At 39.0% G+C, this 25,111-nt stretch overlaps 3 protein-coding genes across 4 annotated transcripts in view; 2 read left to right on the top strand and 1 right to left on the bottom strand.

Annotated features, from left to right (window-relative positions):
• Positions 1-25,111, bottom strand: part of LOC146577848 (ras-related protein Rab-39B-like) — a 60,059-nt gene that overhangs the window by 25,016 nt on the left and 9,932 nt on the right. The gene's annotated exons all lie outside the window — the stretch shown is intronic.
• LOC146577851 (GTPase IMAP family member 9-like) lies at positions 12,308-15,682 on the top strand. Its single transcript, XM_085255779.1, has 2 exons — positions 12,308-12,379; positions 14,158-15,682. Exons 1-2 carry the CDS (start codon positions 12,373-12,375, stop codon positions 15,132-15,134), a joined length of 984 nt encoding a protein of 327 aa, XP_085111905.1. The 5' UTR covers positions 12,308-12,372; the 3' UTR covers positions 15,135-15,682.
• Positions 18,139-21,947, top strand: LOC146577850 (uncharacterized). 2 transcript variants are annotated; one of them, XM_085269421.1, is made up of 2 exons: positions 18,139-18,154; positions 19,665-21,947. In XM_085269421.1, exons 1-2 carry the CDS (start codon positions 18,139-18,141, stop codon positions 21,239-21,241), a joined length of 1,593 nt encoding a protein of 530 aa, XP_085125547.1. In that variant the 3' UTR covers positions 21,242-21,947. The 2 variants fall into 2 exon arrangements, with proteins under 2 accessions (XP_085125547.1, XP_085125545.1); XM_085269419.1 differs by lacking the exon at positions 18,139-18,154 and adding an exon at positions 18,534-18,667.

The raw sequence follows: 25,111 nt of genomic DNA, 5'->3' as shown, positions 1-25,111 counted from the left end.
TTTTTATTATATGTAATAAACAGGACACTAAGGTGATTGGGCAAAAGTTGGAGGGAAGTTCTCCTTATATCACTGAGATCCAGTACTTTGGCTCATGTTTCTCCTGCCATTCTCTGGCCACTTCTTATGTGTAGATGCTAGCCTTGTAGTCAAGACCACCCAAACTGAGACCAAGACAAGACCAAGACCAGAGGACAGACGCACGCTCCACTTGACTGTCGCGTCTCTCACCCTCTCTGTTTTTCACATAATGATATTATCCTATATCCTCGCATGTGATTGGCCACAATATGGAGGGATTGGAGCCACTGTGTGAGAGCTGAGCAGTGAAAGGAAATTAAGTGAGGGTTGAAATGACTGAAAGATTAATAGGCTCTGTTTTGAGTTTTGTTCAAAAAAGAATGACTTCATATAGGGAAAAATTAAATATCACATATGCAGGACACCTTAAACTAGTTTTTTTAATTAAGCAGCAAGGCAGAACAAAGTCGGGGCTGTATCAAGACACAGGGACTAAACCCCAATTCAACCAGACCCAGAACTGATCCGGAATTAAAACAGGACTACAACAGTTCAAAATCAGGACTACTGAGGACTTAACCAAGACAGAACCAGAATCAAAACTAGATGATAGTAGCACTAAAACATCCTGACAACAAAATTGTAAAACCATATCCCAGATTGCAATTCCAGTTTCCAACAATGGCTACTACTTCAGCTACTTAGTTTTAATATTACTCTTATTTCTCTTTCTGGGTCGCAAAATAAACTTTTAACATATTTTCAGGCGAGAATGTAGCTGTGTAAACTTCAAATAACTTAAATATGTTGTTTTGCCTTTTTCAGTGTTCTATTTGTTCGTGAGAAAATTGGTTTGGCTGACATTAACCCTTTAGAGCCGATCGGAGTGGGCACGCTCTGTTTTGCGTAACTATTTTTAAATCCCGGTAGCACTGCAACCATGTAAGCTAGCGCAAAATTTTTTTTTGCATATGAAACCGGAGGAGTTGTACTTACATCTTATGCCATCAGCTTGTCCTAGGTCACGGTTTCCTTCCACATAAAGCTTTGCAAAAACTGCATAAAAAAGCGCTTGCAGGAACAAAAACATAATATTCCAGAAACACGCTTTGCCGATCCGATCAGCTGTTCATAACACTTCCTATGTTGGAATAGACGTCAGCACGAACTTTTGCATTTCCGCCATTACCTGCCCGAAACCGGAAGTGACGTCATTTTCGCGGAAATGTAGTCTTTTTTACCATCAGGGCCTCAGCGCTTATACTGGTCTTTTTAAAAGTTATCTTTGACTTTATGACTTTCTGTGTCGTTTCTGGGATGCTTAGGACTCATATTGCACTGCTGGAAATAGTTTATTTTGATGCATATGCTGCTTTTTTGCAAATTTGCAGTATAATATTTATTTTCGTTTTTCCTGCAGTGTATAAAAATTGGTGTATTTCAAAAATAAAACTATGAAGACACTCAAAATAAATTTCCTGTGGTGGGAAACTAGTTTGTGCAACTTTTTTGTATTTACAGTTTTGAGGGATAAGCCTCTTAAATTTCTCTAACTAGAAATGTATGTTAAAAAAGCAAAAACGATTTTCAATTTTTTTGTAGTTTATTTCACTTTTTTGCAATTTATGTAATTACTATGCACTTAATGAATACATATTATTAAAATCTGGGCTATAATGGTTGTATTGATGTATAGCAACTTAAAATGCTCCCAAAAATGGCTCGACAGCATGTAAAAATATAATATAAGCTCTGGCGGACTTGGTTCTATGGTAGGTCTTAAAGGGTTAAAGTTTCTATCTTAGATTAGATTAGATTAGATTAAATAAAACTTTATTAATCCCTCGGGAGGGTTCCTCCGGGGTTTTCACACAGCTGAAACAGTTTTCTGTTTGAATAAACGTCAAACAGAAAACTGATTAAACAGAAGTGTGAGATGGTCGAGAATCTACACCAGCGTCCAGTTATATTTTAGACAGCAAGGAACAGACGGCAGAGGTGACATAATTCTGAAGGCTAGACCATTTCAATTTCACAGTCGCTCATTTCCGGTCTACCCGGCTTTCGGACGACCCGGCCCACTTAGGTCACAAAGGTGGACGCAGCCTCTGAATTTGGACACCCCCGGCCTGTTTCCGGCCGGACAATAACAACAGTGACATTTAACTTATTTTATCAAGTAAACACTGTAAAATTCAAATGTTTTGTATGTATATATATACCCGCCCCCCAATAGCCCTTTTGAATGTCTCCCTAATTCTGAGGTCTCAAGGTTGGCAAGTATGTGCTAGGCTTTGGCCCACATCAGTCTAAAATTGTATGTAACCATGAATAACGTGTTGCCATGTCCACCAGGAGAGACTGGACAGTATAGATGTAAAACAAATATGCCAGCAGTTTATCTCAGTTAACGAGAGGAGAAGGCATGTGTGTGGCTCCTTCACATAGTGGACATTGAGTTGTTGTGTGGGGCACCAGTAGTCCATGTCTGTTGCTGTAACAGTAGTTCATGTTTAGAATAAAAAATCCCAGCTCACTGATTTGACAGGGGCAATAGTGCCTAAAATGCTGCTGAGAGATCTTTTTCTTTGTGGTAATCTTAGATGAGTAGTTTTATGGACCAAAACCAGCAGGTCATTCAGTCAGTAGCGGTTTTTGATACGGGCGACACGGGCGGTTGCCCGGGGTGGCATCGTGGTGGGGGGCGGCATCACGGGTATCGGCAAAAAAATAAATAAATAATTGCTCGTACTCATGCTGCCCGACATCAGCCAGCGCCTATTGGGAATGGTACAGGCGCCGATCGGTTTTCTATCGCCCATTTGCTGGGGCGCCCTCCGTTTGCGAGGTGTGCCTGCTGCTTGCGGCACAGGGAGGAGAGGGCGGGGCGGTGGGGGATTCTCTGGCTGGCTGGATCAGTGTCTAATAACCAACTCGCAAAAGAAAACAAAATAAAAACAAAACATCAGACACAGCGAGACCAAGACAAGACCAAGACAAAAGTCCGTCGAGACCAAGACGAGACCAAGACCACGCAAAAGTGGTCTCGAGACATCCAACTCTAGTAGATGCCACCTCACCTATCACCATGGCAACCACCTCCTTTTTCCAGTCAGTCCTGCATAGAGAGATAGGGAGAAAGAAAGGAAGAGAAAAGGAGGAGGAAAGGAAAGAGCTCTAGATCCAGAGATTTACAATTTTGTTTTTCTCTAAGAGAACCAGACTCACAACGATATAACTTGTGAGGCCCACACTAGCAAGACAAGCCTCCTCAAATTCTTCCTAGAGGGGCCTTCGCGCTCTAAAATTTGTAATGGCGTCTACTTCTAAAACTATTGTACTATAATTAACTATGTGAAATAAAGGATAAAACAAATGTGTGATGCTGATTATGAGGTAATTGTGAGATATGTAATATATATAAGGTAAATATAAGGTATTTTTGTATTGAAGATTACTAAATTCTGACAACAGGTTGAAGAATCAAAACATGAGGCAAGTGGCAGTACAAGAACAAAAGCAAACGACTCACTGCAGAGACACATCGTAAACCACACTATTTTTGTCAGATTTCTATTTGTCTCAGTATGGAAGACATTACTCAAAAGTATGAGTCATTTTTATTAATCAAATGCTAATAATTGAATTTATTTCAATTGTCACGGTTTGCCGGGGCAAGCCGTGTGGAATATGAAATAGGACCCAAAATGCGGCAGCTCTGGTGCAGATGAGTGTTTATTTACAGGGGTGTGAGTACAAACAGCGGAGGCGACAAAACATGAAACCGGAAACCTAAACTGGGTAAACTAATAAGACAAACCAGAATGAGGATGCAGGGAGGTCCGGAGAAATACATACAGGGAGAGCGAGGGGAAACAACACAGACGAACCAGCGATTACCAAGACAGAAAATACAACTTAAATACACTCAGAGAACACAGGGAGATTACACACAGGTGGGAGACACAGCTGGGAGTGATTAACATGACGAGACCAGGGAGGCAAACTGAAAACACTCACATAAGACGCAGACCTTCACAATAAAACAGGAACACACGGGGGGGAACAGAGTAAACACCAATTAGAGAACAGGGCCCTGTTTCAGGAAGCCGGTTTAGTGGAAAAACTGAGTAAGTATACCCTGAGTTAACGAAAACTCTGGGTTTTCGGTTTCACAAAGCGAGTTCAGCTGAAGCCTGAGTGAGTCACTATGACGACACACGCCGTGAAGCTAACCTGCCCCCTAGCAGGTTTACTACAACTAACCCTGACTGTCTCCGCCCCTTTGTCGGAAACCTGACAGTAGGAAGTGTCGGACATGGCGTGTCCCTTCCTTGAAGAGCCAGTAGATCGTGAAGCCCAAATTCTCCGCAGAGCTCTCCGCCGGGAGAGAGTGATTAGAGCGCGTTTGGACATTTTATCATTTCCTGATGATTTTCTGTGTGAACGTTACCGTTTCTTAGCACAATCTATAAGTTATTTGAATAACATCCTCAGGCCATATATTACGCATGTGACACATCGCGGACATGCTCTCAGTTCTGTACATATTATTTGTATTGCACTTCGGTTTCTTGCAAACGGGAGCTTTCTGTATAATATTGGTGACGCTGAGCACGTTTCCAAGGCTACCGTCTGTCGGGCAGTCAGGAATGTTACAGTTGCACTGAAACGTCTCCTGCACTCGTTTGTGGTGTTCCCCGGTCACAGACCCACAAGATTTATCAAAGAGGGATGCCACAAAATTGCAGGTATCAGGATGACCAAAACTTAATTTATGATGTGGTGATACTTGGACTACTACTTAAATTTTACATTTATTTTCAGGATTCCCAGGCGTGTATAGATGGCACTCACATTCCAGTCATTGCTCCTTTAGTAAATGAAGGAGACTATGTGAACAGGAAGTCTTTCCACAGCATTAATGTACAGGTACATAGTTCCCTGTAGCATTTCAAACTAACAAATTATTTTATCATAGTAATGGATGCTAATTTGTGTTCTCTGCACTGTGAAGATCATATATGATGCTGCCAACATTATCACAAATGTGGAAGCCAAGTGGCCAGGCTCTGTCCATGACTCACAAATATTCCGTGAATGTACACTGAGCACAAAATTTGGACATGGTGAGTTGAGAATACTTTAAAATATATAAAGACCAATTGCTTCAGGGACATTTGAACTGAAGTGTATCCTTCTGTCTTAGGAGAGTTCACTGGCTACTTGCTTGGTGATAGGGGGTATCCATGTTTACCCTATTTGCTTACCCCTTACCCTGACCCTGAACCGGGCCCACAGCAGCGATATAATCTGGCTAATTGCAGGACAAGAGCCAGAATTGAAATGACTATCGGAATGCTTAAGGCCCGGTTCCAGTGCCTGCAAAGACTCAGGGTCACCCCAGAAAGGGCATGTGACATTATTGTGGCATGTGTGATTCTTCACAACATTGCCACAATTAGAGGAGAACACTGTCCTTCTGAACCAAACATCAGCAGTGATCCAAACCATGAACATCCTGACCCTCCCACGGACATACAAGATGGAAGAGCAGTCAGAGACACCATATGTCACAATCATTTCTTTTGACCCATCACCTCAACATGTTGAAAGAAGAATAAACAGATTTTTTGTTCAACTGGCTTTATTGGTCGCCTGTATTTCCTGTACACAAAGTATTAAAAGATGTACACCTCATAAAGTGTCTCTGTTGCTTCCTCCTCTGTAACAGCTGTCAATGTTTCTTCATTATTTTCCTGTAGTAAAGAAATAAACAACATTGCTGTTCTACTGTACACTCATATAATCTGTGGAGTATTACTCACAACTGCATGTTGGTCTGGCTCAACAGGAGGCTGCACCAGATGCAGTACACCATCACCATCAACTGATAGAATATGAGGTTTATACAGGTCACTTATAACTTACAAGGGACCAAATGGCAATTAACAAACATACCAATCACCTTACACTTCATTGTCATTATGCTCTCAAAGACAACCAAGGCTGAGGGAAGGCAAAATCAGTAGGAAAATAACTTCACTACAAAATAATCCATTATGGTAAAGAGTTTATCAAATGAATGAGTAGCACTGCAAAGGTGACTGTGAAGAAAGGATGTATGCACATCATGTATTATTTTGAATTTACCCCTTATGTAGGCACTTGTGTCTTGCGGGGTTATTGACTCAGAGGATGTCCCCGCAGAGATGCCTTCGGCCACAGGGCGCCCACTGTTTTGGCTGAGGGCCAACTGCTCAGCCTCTGTGAGTGGTGGTGGTGGAGGACCCCCACCTGTTTTTCGGGCCTCCGCTTTTTTTCTGTTGGCTATAACGGGCCACATTTGAGCATACAGAGTAAGCAAATATGTACTTGTAATGTGCTCAGATAATTTCAATAAGTGCTTACAGAAAGAAAATTAATGTAGCCTCTAACTGCAATTGATTTACATGGGACAAACAGACCAAGCACTATGGCTCATAATACAATTACACCTTACCTGTTTGGACTATATTTTTATATTTCATTTTTACTTGCTGCCAGGAACGTTTGGGGCCTGTTGGGTTGCACCTGCGCTCACATCACATCACAAAATAAAATGTATATAATAACAAATAAAATAACATATGATAAAATAACGTGTTAAATGGGTGGAAATCCCTAGATCAATGTTTATATTAACACTCACGCATTGACTCTGTCGGCTATGTTTTGCCATGCATGCTCCCTTTCTTTCGCAGCTGTGGCTGTGTTACTTTTTTCCGCGGAATTTGCGTGTTATCGGCATATGCTGCCATCAGAATTTCGGCCTCAAGCGCTGTAAAATACATTGATCACGCCTTCTTTCCCTCCGTCTCCATGGTGACTCGCTTAATCTGTGCTCCGCTTATCAGGGCTTTATGTATCCTCGTCCGCGCGCTTCACTTGGGGTTAAAGCAACTCCGCGTTGACTGAACTAATTGTTATCAGCCTTTCTGAAACCGAATATTCCGAGTTGGACAGTTCGGGATTACTCAACCCTGCGTATCGTTTTTCACTCTGAGTTTTCTAAACCGGCTTCCTGAAACAGGGCCCAGAACCAAAATCGCGAAGAGAAAACACAAAACGCTGGGTCAAAAGGACCCAGGATCATGACATCAATGCTATTTCCCTATGAAGAAAAGTGTTTATTGATACTGGTGTTTCAACCCTAATTAATCTTATTAATACAAGCAATATTTGTGGTTATCAGCATTTGAATGAAACTGCATTTGAATAAAACAACAAATCCACACTTTTAAGCTTAAATTTCAAAACTTAAATTTTAACTACTGATTGTATCTACTGTTCTGATTTTATCTACTGGTTTTTTTTATCAATTTTAAATCATGTTTTTTATTTGTTTTTGTTTTTAATGGCTCTGTAAAGCACTTTGAATCACATTGTTGTTGAATTGTGCTATATAAATAAACTTGCCTTGCCTTATCAAGACTTGTTTGGTAACACATGGCTTGCAATGTAGTACTGCATTAAGGTCATTTGTAGCATAATTACAAGGACTGATGAATGATTAGCTAAAAGATTCAACACATTGTTCTGTGGTTAATTCAGTGATATTTTCTTTCACTTTCTGAGGAAGAGTCTTTCATATATATACAGACTAATGATAAGCACAATGAAACTAGGTAAGCAGTATATGCCTTTGTGTGTAATTCAAAGCGAAATAGAAAAAGAAAAAACAACTCTCTTTGGACTTTTATTTATAAACCAGAAATTAGAATCTTTTAAGTTTTGTTAATAATCAGATAATAACTACATGAAAATTAAGCTTAATTCTGAACTACTTGTTCAACAGCTTAAAATTGAAAATGCTTATCACTTTGATTGCTTATTTCTTGTTGTTGTGTCATATATATATATATATATATATATATATATATATATATATATATATATATATATATATACATACATACATACATACATACATATATATACACACATATATATATATACACATACATACACACACACAGGGTGGGCCATTTATATGGATATGGACATTAGTATATGTGAGGGGGCAAACTCCTCAAGATGGGTGGTGACCATGGTGGCCATTTAGAAGTCGGCCATCTTGGATACAACTTTTGTTTTTTCTATAGGAAGAGGGCCATGTGACACATCAGACTTATTGGTAATTAGTGATGGGACGTTCTGTATCGAGGCTTCGGAGCGTGTGTCGAGTAATGGAGGGGGCGTTTCCGCGAAGCGCGTATCGAGGCTTGCTTCATTTATGGGAGGAGCTGAAAATGATGACGTCCGAAGCCTCGCTGCCCGGCTGTACCACGTGACTGGTTCATGAAGTGGTTCGAACTTTGCCGCGAGATATGACAGCGATATAAACCCCTCAGACTTCATTCAAAAATGTGGGTGTTTGATGGAGAGTTGCGGTTAGTGAGAGTTTGGAGACCGTTTGGAGGTTTATGAGAGTGAGGAAAGTCAGGAGAGAATGGAGCCAGCTAAGAAGAGGAGGGTGTCCTCCCCTGTGTGGGAACATTTTGATCTTATTCCTCCCAACAAGGTATGTAAATTTCTACAGAAGATGTATTTTCATGATACTGATGGTGCAATACAATTTATGTTGAGCTGTCTTGACTTTTGTACAAGGTGAAGTGTTTGCTATGTGCCAGGGAGCTGGGATATGACAACAACAACACCTCATCCATGCTTAGGCACTACAGACCTTTGCATGAGAATAAGGGGGACACCGATTGTGGAGCAAGACCAGGTGAGCCATCAAATGCAATGATAATATAGGATGCAGTAATGTTACTAAATGATATAACAATATTATACAACTGTTATAAGTTACGTGTGTGATATTTATATTTGTGCTTTATCTTTATTGTCTTTCCTCAGGAGAACAATCTCAAATAGATGAAGACCTGGTCAGCATGGTGATTGAGGACTCCCAGCTATTTAGCATTGTGGAGGACAAAGGATTCAAAAGATTTGTTAAATCATTAAATCCTAGCTATGTTCTCCCCACTAAAAAGGTCATAAAAGCAGTGAAAATTTAGTTTTTACAGAATAAAATGTGAACAGGCAGGATTGAGGCTCAAAGCCTCAGTGTGTAGCTGTCCATACCTCAACGTTACAAAAGCACAACTACTGTCCACACCCCAACCACACCTCACCTCACAGTAAATGATCATTTCCATTTCAAGCATTTCCAAATAATCATTTCCCATACTGCCACTATAAATATACACAGTATACTGCCATCACTACAATATACATGTTTTACACACTCCTTTTGTTGTTGACATTTACAGGCTGTGTGCAAAATGCCACACTCTTCAAATTCATGCCAGCTATTATTTTTACGTCCAGTAGGTGTCCTGCTAGAGCAAATGAAGCTTCATGAAGCTTCGCGTTGGGGTGAACCAATTGGATGAAAAGCTTCAGTGCTTCATGGGGCTTCATCTGCCCATCACTATTGGTAATGTCACAAGAAAAACAATGGTGTACTCAACATGTGTTAGGTGAGGCTGTGTGCAGTCAGGAATAGGACCCAAGGTGCAGACTCCGGAGACAGACGTGAACTCAAAAAGGCTTTAATGCGGAACGCAACATGACATAACTAGAAAAACTCAAAATAACCTTACACCGGTGGACAGGCAAAACACACAGCAAAATAAACGGTAGATCGCGACACGGACACAGAGAAACACAGGGCTTAAATACACAGAGGGAGCAATCAGGGAATGAATAACAGGAGGGAAACACAGCTGGGGCAAATCAGGCCTAACGAGACAAGGGGAAGCAAAACCAGACACATTAACATCAGACATGGACTTTCAAAGTAAAACAGGAAACATAACACAGACTCACGGGCAGGCACTATAACAAAGGGAACAGAGACGTGGGACCAGGGCAGACACAGACACTGACTGGATGTGGGGATACAGCAGAAAGGGGAGACAGCAACATGGAACACAGACAGAAAACCAGAACACAAAAACTCTAACCAAACCCCACCCAGAGAACCTAAACTAAGAATAATCCTAAAACCCATACAGCAAAGCTAGAATATAATGAAATAACAAAATCAAAGAACCAAAAACACAAAACACTGGGTCAACGACCCAGGGACCCTAACAACATGTGTCTTATATGGTGTTATTTCTGTACTTCAGACGTCACACACGTCACTCACAGTTTCAAACATTGCTTATATGGCAAAGTTCCTCTTTTCTGTGTCTTATCTATTAATATGCCTGTGCACTAAAACTTCCTGTTTTTCAGTCTGGCTGAGCACTTAGTTTGTGAGTCAAAAGTGGCCTCGCTCTACAAGCCTTCATGATTAAAGTACATAAAACAATCTAATGAGCAGATACACATTAAAAATATCTCTCTATTTCTTAACAGGTACATACACAGACATATCTTCAGACATATCTTCATATAATGATTGTAGGCAGTGTTGGGGAGTAACGGAATTCATGTACCGCCGTTACGTAAAGCAGTGGCTAATGCCATATTTGGAGAGGCCAAATCAAAAATTTATTTGATTTCATTGAGATGATCCAACCCATGCAAATCACATTAGACCAACAAAAGTACTTAATACTAATAGGGGGACATTTATTAACGTGGAAATCCTTTCCATGATTATTTTAGGTTCGTTTAAAGAGTTGTTGTTGTTTTTTCGAGTGTTCAACAAACTCAGAGTCTGGTTAACATAATTGAATGGATTTAGAACATCACTCCATCCATCCTTTAACGTTTGTCCTTATAGGTGTCGCAGGGCAGCAGGAGTCTATTCAAGCTGTCATCAGGCGAGAGGTGGTGCACACCCTGGACAGGTTGCCAGTCTATTTACAGACAACATTTCACTCTCACATTCACATCTATGGGTAATTTAGAATCATTAACCTAACCCCACATATTGTGTGTACCCAGAGAGGCACACAGTGCGAAATTGCTAACTCCACACAGAAAGATCCTGACCAGTTGATGCATTTGCAGGAGCTTCTTGCTTTTGTGGCAACAGTGCTAACACCCATCGAGCTGTCACTCCAGACATAAAGTAGTATGACAGCTACAAGGTTTGATACTGAATTTTCTTAATGTTTTTGTCCTTGATAGGTTAAGCCACAATAAATAGCAATAGCATATACATGGTGTGTTTAAGCTTTTCGTCCTCTTATAACCCCAGTGATTTTCCTGCGGTTTGCAATCTTGTGTGATCTTGTGAATTTAGCAAGGCAGGTAACCAACGACTCTCACTAGATTGTATCACGTCATCTCAACAAGAATAAATGTAGCAATTTTTAAGTTGTTGAATTTCATGCAGATCGTACATGATTTAATTACGTTAACCATAGAAATATAAAATATTTTTCTTCAAAATTACATGTTAGCCTTGTAAATGTAAAAACCCCCCAATTTCACTCTTTTGAGGCCATGATTAGTAGTTTCACCAAAATTTAGCTTCTAGCTCATATTCAGACCACAGGTTTGGTTTCTGATTGTAAGACTTGGAGTGGGTGTAAAAATTGACTTAGTTATTAGAGCTTCTACATGTTTTCAGCCCTAAATATTTTATATTTTTATGAATTTATCAAAAAAAGAAATTAGATGTGATGCACTGATTGATTGTTTAATAATGGCAGTTATGTATTAATGGCGAAGCTTTACAGTAAACCTTCACAGGCATTACAGTAAACTGTCAAGAGGGAATGACTGCATCACTCTCGCATTTTTCAAACTGAACTTCATTAAAAATACCTTCTTTGTTTGAAACTTGTTTAACTAGAATGAGGAACAGAAACATTTCACCCCTCCCTTATTCAACCTCTGAATTGTTCTATTTTTCAAGGCACTGAGAGGATTTACTGACACTATGTCACAGTTCAGTGTGCAATCACAGTTATTGAAGTATCTCCATGAGACTATATTTTTTCCATTAATCGCCTTTTTTAAATATAGTTTTGGTGTTATATGCAGCTTTTGATTTCCAGCCCTATTACCACTTACACAAGAAACAAAACGGTCCACATTTCATATATCAGTACTCGTCATCACAGTTTAATGTGATGACCAGTTCTGATACATAAATTATCAACAGTTATACAGTGACATGTTGTGGGTTTGCATGGATTTACAGCAAAACATATCTTCTGGGTGTACTGCAGCCTGCAGCATGAGGTGTTGCTCATTGTTTTGTGTAGTTACAATGTCAGTTAACAAGTTCGACCGGTGACAAACGAAAGCAAAGAAAAAGTGCAGCAAGAGAGCAGGTGAAAAACACACGGCAAGGACATCGTGAGGTCCCGGTGACAACTGTGATTTCTTTTTAACAACATGGACGGTCAGTCAAGCTTACTTTATATCAAATACAATTAAAGGGAACACATATGTGTTTAAAGGAAATGTTTTGTTTTGACAAACAGAATTTTTAGCTTCTGATTAATTGGAAAAAACTAAATGAATCAATTAATTGCTCCAAATATTAGAGAGGGGCAGCCTTGCCATCAGGATCACCAGGATATTTCTGAAGTGGTCTGAAGGTCGTTTTGGCCTGCTGTGAACAGTCGGTGTGATGTGATATAGAAACCACATATGTGTACTTTCTCATTTTCTGTTCAGCCTCCATGATGCACAAGGGTGCATGACAAATACCCAGTAACTTATGGCATTTATGGTAACACACATTATGCTTATAATTGTGCTAATTGTGCAGTTATGGTTACAGGTTCTCTCCTCGTTTCTACACTTTATTTTAATTATATATAATCTGATGGTAATAAAATTGTTGTGAATTATTTTGGTCACACTTAAGCCTGAATCTGACATTGTGGCAGGCCGAAACAGCAGGTATAATTCATCTTCAGAATCAGCAAACTGGTGATTTGGAGTAGCTAATCTGACAAAGCTGTGATAGGAAATTTACCAAACCGTCAAGTTTGTTTAATGGACTGAGACATGACCTGGAACCCCTGACCTTAAAGTACTCAAAATAGAAGAGGCAACAAAATTTCTTCCATCTCTTCAGTTTTTGATCTTGGGGTCTTTTCAGCATAGTGTGGCTTCTGTAACAGCAGTTTCACAGCCCGTAAAGTGGAGTTTGAAGCTAATATGGCTGAAGAACGGAGAAAACAAAGGGTGACTTGTGACCCTGATCTGTGTGTTTACATTAAAAAGCTTTAGAAAAATAAATGTCTTGTTATTACACTCAGATTAAATTGTTATCATTTCAGGAACACAGCAAACACAGTTTTCACCGTAACTTATTACTGCTTGTTACTATGGCAATAACTCATTACTGTTTAGTGATGGACCTACACAAATTCAGCTGCATGCACTTTGACCATATGTGACACAGACACAGACACTCTGCAAATCAACTGTTAACACCATCAATCGCAAAATACAGACATAATGTTTTGTCAGTCAGGCATTTCTAGTTCAATCCTCGAACTGATGTACTTGTCTGTACTTGAATGTTACTGGATGTGATGTCATACATCTGAGGTTCTCAGTTGTTGAAGCCTGTTGCTATTGTAACAATTTTGTACTACATTTAACTTACACACGCATGATCTATGTTCATTAGTTTGTTCTTATTGCACCCTCCTGCTTCAGTATGTCTTACAGTTGCAGTTGACCCCACTCCTCATCAGTAATATTCAGTATTGATCTTGGTCTCTAATTTCAAATCCCATCTTAAAACACATCTCTTTAAACTAACAAACTGATCATTATCTGTCTGTCACACAAATTTCCCATTGTCTTATTTTACATGATGCAAAGTGATTTGAAAAGTGCCTGAAATAAAATGCATTACTATTACTATTGGTTTTTATTATTATTATTATTAGTGGCAGCAGTAGAAGCATTAGTATTACTATTAGTAGTAATTTGATTTACACATACAAAATTAATACATTTCCCATCATCTCATCACTCATTTCAGATGAGCACACATCCTCTAAATATCCATTTAAAAGGCAATTTCATAGAAAATACATTTACTTAAGCAAAAACATAAAATAAAACATAACCAGCAAATTCAGCAGCAAACCAACAAGACATTTTGAAATTGACTTCTACATCTCTTCATTTACACAAGTGTTTCTTGTCTTCCAGCACTGACTTCAAAGAGGATTGTTCTACTCGGAAAAACTGGGGCTGGGAAAAGCAGCCTGGCCAACACCATACTGGGAGAGAATGTCTTCAACGTATGCCATTCACCCGTTTCTGAAATAAGTCTGCCTCGTTTAGTAATTAAGTCTGTAAATGGAAATAACATCAGTTTTATTGACACTCGTAGTATTTTTGACACAGGCATGTCTGAGCAATTACTCAGGGATGAGATAGTGAGGTGCATGACAGAGTGCGCTCCCGGACCTCATGCTTTTCTCATCGTCCTCAAAGTGGAGAAATTTACACAGCAGGAGCAAGATGTAATCAAAAGAATATGTCAAGATTTCTCTGAAGATGCTATGAAATACGCTGCCGTTATCTTCACTCATGGCGACCAGCTCCCAGAGGGAACGAGAATCGAGGAATTCATCAGTCATAACAAAGAGCTCAGCAATCTGGTGGAGAAGTGTGGAGGCAGATGCCATGTTGTTGATAATAAATACTGGAAAAACAACAAAGAAGATGACTACAGGAGCAATCGGTTCCAAGTAGCAGAGATACTCAGGACAATAGACAAGATAAGTGAGGCAAACAATGGAAGCTGCTACACCAATAAGATGCTACAAAAGATAGAAAGTGAACTACAGAAAGAGGAAGAGCTTATTAAACAGTCATCAGCAAACATGTCGGTTGAACAGATTGCAATTGAAGCTAAAAAGGGTGTGATGAACAAGCTGCTGATTATATTTGCAGGTACAGCAACAGGCGTATTGGTTGGAGCCTTTCTTGGTGTGGCAAAGATGGTCACATCAGCTTTTTTGAATCTGCAGGTGCAGACAGATGCAACAGTGTCACTGGCTGCTATACAGAAAGGGTTAGAGGGAGGTCGGTTAGGATATGCTGCAGCTGAACAATCAGAAAGTGCATCAGAAGCCTTTCAGAAAGCTGCTAAAGCTGTCCTGGAACACACTGTTAAATAGTTGTTAGGATCATGACAACGACAGAGAGTGGACAGCAAAGAGAGCAGAGAAAGGAGTGTTGTTTTCTTATGACTTGTGTAATTACGTTATCAGTAGAGATAGTGGCAGTAGAGGAACTGTTTAGGTATTTAGTCAAGGAAAAGTAGCATTTGCTAAACACTTACACTACTTTGTTCCAGTTAAATATTAGCAAATACAGGTACTTTTCAAGAATAATTTTCTTTATACAATTGGTTATAGATGCTGATGCATTTTGTTTTTACAATCTATCAAAGTACATCAATAAACACAGATGTAAAACAATATATTTGTAAAACATTATATTTGTTGGTATTCACTTCTTAATCATTTCTGTCAGCTGTAAGCAGAATAATAAATTACTATGAATTTGAAAAAATATTTTAAGCAACTTATAAATAAACACACATTTTAAGACCTTCAGGAGTGAACTTGTGTAAATGCTTTGATTTAAACTTGATTATGTCATACTACAATTCAATGAAACAGGTACATATTAAACGGAAATGTATATATCTGAATTTATTTCTTTTCTTTTCTTCCAGCAATAAAAAAAAAACTATTGATGAATCTCTGTAGTTTCTTAGGGTGAACAATATTATATCGACCTGGGAGCTGGTTATAATATACCGTGATTTGGTATTTATAGTATTTGCTATGCTTTAGCCTTCAAAATGTATTACATTGTCCCTCCTAAAGATTGGTATGATTTTTAAATAACTCCTTTTACAAGCTTTTAAGATGTCTCCACTGTTTGTTTATGAAAGACAGACGGTCCAACTTTCCATTATTATTATGAGAAACCCCAGTATACTAGAAAGACATGCATATGACAAGGACACAATTAATACTGGTTTTTCATTATGCTTATAAAGCCTGTAAACACAAATTTCCTTCTTTCTTTCATTTCTTTCAAATCACAGTCACAGTATCATCTATTAAAAGACGCAGACACCACCCCCTTAATACTTTCTTCTATCCCAAACCTGTGTGCCCATTATGTAAACACAACCACATTCAGCATGTCAGCACATAAGCCACGGACAAAAAGACAAGTCTTTGACAAAGTAAGTCAGATAAATCAAGTCAAGTCACTTTTATTTAAATAGTAAATATAGTTCTGGGAGGAGTTGTTTTAACAATGTAACCATGTCACTTAATCTTCTCTTTTTTTTCTGAGTACAAGTAGATACACGCACCAGAAATAAGCAGGGTGTGTGGGCTTTGTCTCTGAAATATGGTGAGAAGCAGAGATGTTATTTCTCCATGCTGAAAATAAAACAGTTAACGTGGTGCAAGCATCTAAGAAGGAGACACCCGCTAGGTGGGTTGTTTCGTCCTGGACCCACAGCATACTGATCAGAATATATCTTTCAGCTGGCTCTGTTTCATGGAAGAGCTAGAGGAGGTGGCTGGGGAGAAGCTTGGACTGCTGCCCCCACCACCCAAACCTAGATAAGATGCAGAGTATGTATGCATGGACAGACTGACTGTTTATATTTATACTACAGGGGCAGATCTTGTGTCTAAGTCAGTGACCTCTGTTCCTTATGTGTACTACATAAGTCCACTCCTATGCTGTACTATTTCACTATCATCTCTCTATCACACAAATAACTAATACATACAGCCTGAAATTTCAATTCAACAATATCAGAGAATTATAGATTCTTTTGTTCTTCAAAGTATCTATCATATCTACCAGATATGGTGTCCAACATTAGAGGTATATCATTCCTTTGGCCTCTGTATGATCCTGTTACACAAGATGTCATTTGTAATAGATCCAACGCGATATCATAGTTTACTTAAGTAGATAAGAGACCAGGCCCCACCTCACATTGACCTTTGTCATATTATCATCACATTTCACTTTTGGCTTATGTGTCCAACGTTCATAAAATCTTAAAGGAATAAAAGAATTTTACATTGAAGACTATACATACTCGTGATTGTCATACTGTGATCAGACATAGCCTTCTTCTTCAACCCCAATGATTGGGAAAATCATGTAGGAATAAAAAGAAATGTCAGTGTAAATCATGATATGGTCCAGAGTGTCGATTCTGACACACAGAGGCCTACTAGTGGGTCCAAGGACAATTGTAGTACTCTGTCCGTACCTTTCCACATGAGCCTCGTGCATCAGGAGTAGTCTTTCAGCCTCTGTTTGCAATGTTGTTTTACCTTATCTGTTCTGTACTCCAGAACTTTATTGTTAGAACAACCAACAATGTCCACACATCTCATTATTACAGTTTTTTTTTTCTTTCTGTGTAAAGGGCTGTAAGACAAACCTTTAGTTTTGTTTTCAGTCTTATTCAGGAATGCGGTGTCATTTATGATAGGGATTATGGGAATTCTTTCAATCAGTGTATCTTTATTATCATGATTTATGGTTTTGAATGCTTCAGTGAACTTTAGAGGTATGAGTAGTGCAAGTAACTTTGAACTCTAAATATGATAAAAGTTGCACCTATAGCGCAGTTTCTGGGTATTTCACTTCTGCTTCAGAGTGAATTTGTCTTTTGTGAACCTAATACTTGCACACCACCCCTTAACTGGCCATTAGAGTGTTTGCATGTGTATGAGTATCTGTATTATATACTTTCTCCGGGTTACAGTGAAACAGGATATATAATATGGAATACAAAAATAATAATGCCATTGTCAACACCAGGAGATCCCGATTGTGTAGTATAAGAAGATGCGACTAATACCCTTGAAAAAAGCTTAAAGATGCAATTATTCTAAATAGATAAATACACTACCAGCAAAAGGTTGGACACACCTTCTCATTTAATGCTTTTTCTTAATTTTTCAAGTTAACAACAACTCAGATTAGAGCCCAGATAAATGCCACACAGAGTTCTAGTAGTAGACACATCTCTACATGACTCATCTCTGATGAGTCCAAATTTGAGATCTTTGGTTCCATCTGCTATGTCTTTGTGCGACACAGAAAAGGTGAAAGGATGGTCTCTACATGGATGGTTCCCACCGTTAAGCATGAAGGAGTAGGTGTGATGGTGTGGGGGTGCTTTGATAGTGACACTGTTGTGGATTTATTCAAAATGGTAGGCACACTGAGCCAAATTCTACAATTTAAATAATTGTGATAATAAAGAATAACCATTAAATGAAAAGATGTGTCCAAACTCTTGACTGGTAGTGTAAATATCCAGTGGCCATTGGATCTGGATAGCAGTGGCTGGGATGTACCCTGGTGTTTCAGTAAAATTTTAATAGTGGGACCATAACACCCTTACAGGCCAATCTTGTTAAACATTGCCTCTTGTCTCACATTCACAGGTTATTGCAGTTTAGCCACTGCCAGCCAATAAAGAAGTCGACCAGTATAAGTATGGAAGCAAAAGTAGAGGCAACCAATAGCATACATATGGGACATTACTTATCATAGGACATTACAACAGATAACTAAGGGACATTAAGCACTTAGACTTGAGGGTCTATCCACCTCTTGCATTTCTCTCTCTTTTTAGGCAACATGGATGGTAAGTTAAGTTTTTTCTATTATCTCTGATTATATTATCCATGTACTTTTGCAGCTACTTTATTCGTCACACATATCCATGAATCAAAATGAACAAAATTTCAAATTTCTTTTACAGAACTACTTTTTGTAAGATACTGCAATACAAATTTTATTTGCAGCACTGTGACTACAATTGTGTTAATAATTCAAGAAAATAAAAACAATTCTATCAACCGTGTTAATGTATTCTATGTTAAGGATGCATTCCTTTTATTGTTACTTCCAGTTGTCTAGTATTTTAACATTATGCCGTGTCCTAGGCTCAGGTTATTTAATAACTATCCATAACGATGACTCACTATCTCTTGATAGTAAAGAAAGCTGAAACTATATGCATTGAGAAGTGGCTGTGGCAATATAATCCCAAGATATTTCAATCTCCATGCTTCAATCTGGCATTTTTTTGTCTTTTAAAATATATTTATTTGGGGTTTTTTTGTTGCTGTTTTGCTGCACACACACGTAATAGACCACTTGATTTCCTTTGCTCACTTTATTTGCTGTATTTTTAAACTGCCATTTTTCTTATGTCTAAATGATGTGTGATTAAATACTTTCCATACCCTTGAAGGTGGCAGACATACACTTGTAGTAAATATAGTTTATATTTTATGTGTAGATAGCATTTGTCCTTTTAGATGATAATCCAGGTGGCAATTTGAGCAGGTAATTTGTAAGATCTAATGTCCTAAATTTCTAGTTCTAATTTCTATGAACTTCAAATTTTATCTAAAAACTTGACAGAGACATAGATAACGTATTTAGACAGCAAGTGAGCAGAGTGTAATATGAGTACTGACTGAGACTGTCATGCTTATCCAAAGCATTTTTGCCTCTGAGGAATAGAGTTGAAAAAGCATTTGTTGATGCCAGTTGCAACATTAGAGATGAAGCAAGAAACAAAATGTAAAAAAAAAAAAAAAAAAAAGTTACTCTGAAACCTTTTTTTTTTGTAGTGCCACCAACACGGAGGATTGTCCTCCTCGGGAAAACGGGAGCTGGAAAAAGCAGCGTTGCAAACACTTTATTTGGAGAAACCGCATTCAAAATGGGCCATTCCCCTGACTCAGAGACGAGCTTTTGTAAAGCAAAGTCCAAACTCATTAACGGAAGATCCATAACTTTGGTTGACACGCCCGGCTTCTTCGACACAGGCAGATCAGAAGAGGACATGAAGCCCAACATACTGCAATGTATTGTTGAGTGCGCTCCTGGTCCTCATGCCTTTATCGTTGTTCTTAAAGTGGAGAAATTCACAGATCATGAAAAGTCTGTCATCGAAAACATGTTCCAGTATTTCTCCGAGGAGGTTTTACGATATGCTGTAATTCTTTTCACTCACGGTGACCAACTGCTGGAGGAAATGAAAATTGAAGAGTTCGTCAGTCAGAGCAAATGCCTGGCTGATCTCATTCAGAAGTGTGGACGCCGATGCCACGTTATAGATAATAAATACTGGAATAATGAGGCAAAGAATGAATACAGGAGCAACAAGTTCCAAGTGGAACAGCTTCTCAAAACCATTGATGATATAGTGATGGAAAACAAAGGTGGATATTACACTAATGAGATACTGCAAGGATTAGATACAGATATACACAAAGAGGCAGAGCGCATTAGACAAGAATCAGGGTCTTCAGAAGAAGCCATGGAGAGAGCTAAAATTGTCGTCTATAAACAGCGTGTGGCTAAATTTGCACACATCGCAGGTAAGGGCCTGCTAATTGCAGCTTTGCTTGGTGGATTGGAGTGTGTTGCACTTGTACCTCTAGCTATAAAAGGAGTCGGTGCAATTAAACAAGCAGTAAGGAAAAAAAGAAAAGGGACCGTGTCGAAGGAAAAAACAAGTACTGTGGGAAAGGCAGGAGGAAAAGCACAAACACAGTCAGTATCCACACCTAATAAAGGAACTCCAACAAAAGAAACAGCAGTGGAAAAAAGAGCAGCTGGAGGAAGAACGGCAGCTAATTTTTTCTCAAAACTATTTACAATTTTTAGGAAGACAAATGAAAGGGAAGTGAGCGCATCAATAACAGATGAAGCGGCTACACTGGAAGAAGAAGTCGTAGAAGAAGAAGTAGAAGATGGAACAGAGGAACTATTTGAAGAAGAAACTGGGACTGCAGAAGTTTTACCAACTATAGAAACAGATGTGCCAGCAGAAGAAGAAGAAGAAGAAAGTGAGCAAGTAAAAGTGGAAATGACACAAGCCATAACCATATCAGTAATGGGAGAAAAACCAGAAGTGGCAGTGACGGCAGAAGAAGAAGCAGGAGGACAAGCAGTAACAACAGCAGTCGAAGAAGAAACCGATGGGGCGGTGCTGTCAGCAGCAGAGGAGGCGGCTGAGGAGGTAGCATTGTCTGAGGAAGCTCTTTCAGTAACAGTAGAGGGCATGGCTGAAGCATCAATTGAAGGAGTGGAAATGGAAGTAGTAGAAGGAGCTGCTGGAGTAGTTGCGGAGGCAATAGATGGAGTAGTACAAGTGATGGATGTAGCTGTTAAGGTAGCTGAAAGCTGTTGCATACAGTGAATCAACCTGTACCAACAAAATTTCTGCTTTCAGTGATTCATAAAAGTAACTCAATTATTTCTATTCAAAATTATTGTGACAGTGGCAACAATGGTGTAATCACTCACATCCCTATGATGTTTGGTATAAGTTATAATATAAATCTATTTGAGGCTGGCTCTTAATCCTAAAAAAGAAGTTAAGACATTATTGCTACCATGTCTGCCTTTACTTTTCTATTTTTGAAAGGGACAGTGTTTCAAATTCAGAGATTGAAATGTTTTTCTTTTTTTTAAGTTAAATATAAAACTAATGATGATATTAATTCTATCTATTAAGAAAATAGTTTTTTTTTTGCTGTAGTGGATTAAAATTCTGTTCTTGTTTTGTTGCCATGGTGAATCACGGTTTATTATTGCGTTTATTTGCATACTCTTCCTTGACTAGGCCGTAGAGCTTTAATGCATTCTAGCTGCAATGACTGTGGACAAAAAAGCAGAACAACAGACGCAATAATATTCAAAATCCAAATCTTTATGGCTAGAGGACAAACATTTATAGGTCTGTTGGTGTAACAAACATTACTGGGAGGAGGGAGGTTATTAAAAAGAATAGAAGCTCATTAGAAATTGACTACACACACACAGAAAAAAAAATCACAAGCAATAAAAAGTTGAACCTGGGAGGACTTGTTAACTATAAGTTGTTTTACTAATTTGTGCCTTCTTGTCTCCTCGTCCTCCTTCCTATGACCAAAAAATCATAAGTTGTGAAATTGATATGTAGGACAGAGGATAGAGGAAGCATGCCAGAGGAGCAAGTTGTGTATGCACAGGTGTGTGTTTTATTGAAGTGTTTTGTTTTTTACTTCAGCATATAACAGAGGTGTGGCACAGTGCTGGAATGTACCAGTCATGGTGGGAGGACTCAGCAGCCAGACCTTTTTACCTAGAAGTCATTTCATTATTTAAGATCAAACTTTGTACCCTTCACTAATGTGTAATTTCTTGTTTCTTTGTGCTTTGTTGTGAATTTAACTGAAAACGGAGTTAAATATTTGTTTAAAAAATACATATATATTAAAAGTTGATCAACAACCTGTCATTCATTTCTTATCTCATCCATTTTTTTTTTAATTCATCATTTGGGGGGGGGGGGGGGGGGTTATTAGAAGCATCATGTTTTACTTGAACCTGTAGCATGTGGGCTAAAGACTACCACAGTAATTAGTATGTCACTGATGCCAGCTGCTGCTTAGAGGGTGCACAACAGATAACCTGTTACCCTGGTGAAGGATCTGCCTTTAAGTGACCCTAAGTCTCCTGTTCCCCTTCCTCCAACAAAACTCATCACTTTAGGTGTTACTGAAAATTTACTCTGATGTGAAGACCACATCAGAGCTGCTACAGCAGCTGGTGATGACTCAAACAGGGGTCCAGCTAAGATCCATACAGACACAAAAGCAGCTCAATGAGCAGTCTTGTAATTACAATACGTCACCACTAGATGCCAGCAGATTACCGGTACATGTTTTTCCCAGACATAATTATGTTAAAACTTCATGTGCCAAGATGACATCCAGTTCAGTAAGAAAGCAACTTTTCTACTATTACCCCCTTATATTAAAACTAGGAGTAGCACTCACTGGTCTCTTTATCAGGGACACACAGCAGTGTGACTGTGACATAGAGATCAGACTGTTTGGTTGAATTACCTCTCTGCCTTGTACTTTGCCCGGTCGCTTCATCGTCCCGTCATCCCCTTAAAATCCTTCTCTCTCTGAAAGTCCTTTTATTTGAAAAAGGCTACTGTACAAATATTTACACTCATTTTATCCCAACATAAGTCAGATTGTTTCTTTTCTTCATATCGTTGCTTCTTTGAAGGGGAACCCTTCTTAGACAATAAAACGTACTGTATATGAGTCTGAAGGTGCAGCCACAAATAAAAATTCCTTCCAGGTTTGGGAGAACACATCAGTTTGCCTGAGGATGTAAATTACACACTAGTCAATGTATATTCATGAGCACAACACTGTACTTGTTGTACTCAATAGTGATGTGCGATACCACTGATTTCCTTTCCGATCCGATACCAAGTAATATTCAGGGTGGTATCTACGATACTGATCCGATACCGATACTTTGTACAAAAACGTATTTTATTTATTGTATCTCAAATTATAGCATCATAATGATTACAGGACATCAGATTACTTGTTCTTATCACTTAATAATGCAGAGTTCATCATATAGAAATAAAAAAAATTGAAGTTGTGCTATTTGAACACCTTGCCTGCCTGCAGCACTGAAGGACTCCGTGAGAGACGTCTGTCTCGCCCTAGCAGCACCTGTCCCTGTCCTCCTCTTCAGTTCGCCTCAATATACGCTCGTCATATTCTGTGATATGATTTACTCTGAGGTGTTTGACAAGGTTAGTGATGTTGCCACAACCATACATGCCAACCCTCTCGATTTTTTCGGGGGGATACCGAATTTCAGCGCCTCTCCCAAAAATCTCCCGGAGCCACCATTCTCCCGAATTTCTCCCGATTTTCCACCCGGACAACAAAATTGAAAAACCATATCGCAGAATTCATAGCGCGGCCCAGCCTATTCCAGTTTCCAACAATGGCGGCAGCTACTTAGTTTTAATATTGCTCTTATTACTCTTTCTGGGTCGCAAAAAACTTTTAACATATTTTCAGGTGAGAATGTAGCTGTGTAAACTTCAAATATCTGAGCCGATCGACACATCGTTTTCAAACCCCCGCAGTCTTTCACTACTCGGGTTAAACATGTATAAGTCACTTTGATAACTTAAAAGTGTTGTTTGGCTTTTTCAGTGTTTTATTTGTTCGTGAGTAAATCGGTTTGGCTGAGATTAAAGTTATTCGATTAGATTAAATTAAATTTAACTTTATTAATCCCTCAGGATGGTTCCTCCGGGGTTTTCACTAGTGATGTGCGATACCACTGATTTCCTTTCCGATCCGATACCAAGTAAAATTCAGGGTGGTATCGACGATACTGATCCGATACCGATACTTTGTACAAAAACGTATTTCAGTTATTGTATCTCAAATTATAGCGTCATAATGATTACAGGACATTGGTTTACTTGTTCTTATCGCTTATTAAAGCACAGTTATCATATAGAAATAAGAAAACTGAAGTTGTGCGCTATTTGAACATGTTGCCTGCCTGCAGCACTAAAGGACTCTGTGAGAGACGTCTGTCTCGCCCTAGCAGCACCTGTCTCTGTCTACTCCTCCTCTTCAGTTCGGCTCAACATAAGCTTGTCATATTCTGTGATATGATTTACTCTGAAGTGCTTGATGAGGTTAGTAGTGTTGCCAGAACACCTCACTTTCTTGCCTCATGTATTGCGAACTATGTCTCAACCGTTTGTGGAAGTAAAATACGTGTGCACATGACTCGATTTACGCTCAGCTATTGTTGTGAGTGTGCACAACAAGGGGCTGGACACATTTATACAGACGTACTTCGCACATGACTATGACAGGCGGAAGAATAAGTAGTTCCTTCCAATGTAGACAATCCAAATGATATAGTTTATTTGCACTCTGTTCCTGTTAATGATAACCTACAAATTTACCCTAAATTACTAAAATATCGATATTTTAATATGAGTATTGCTTCTAGAACATAAATGACTGGTATCGGAGGAATCGATATTTCAGTATTGATCCGCACATCACTAGTGGCAAGGGATCATTGTAGGGTGGCACTTGCCACCCCATGCCACCCTTCTAGATCCGGCCCTGATGTCTGGACCTGCTCAAAGATCCCGTCACCATCCAGTGTGGACACACTTACTGCAGAAGCTGTATCGAGGGATGCTGGAACCAGGAAAAAGAGAAGGGAACGT

This window comes from Mchenga conophoros, linkage group LG3 (assembly GCF_057382185.1).
Source record: "Mchenga conophoros isolate Kocher_MC1m ecotype Shallow Benthic linkage group LG3, M_conophoros_male_GT1.1, whole genome shotgun sequence".
NCBI classification, from domain to species: Eukaryota; Metazoa; Chordata; class Actinopteri; order Cichliformes; family Cichlidae; genus Mchenga; species Mchenga conophoros.
The sequence above is the reverse complement of the archived record's forward strand: the minus strand, read 5'-3'. Positions and strand labels throughout refer to the sequence as shown.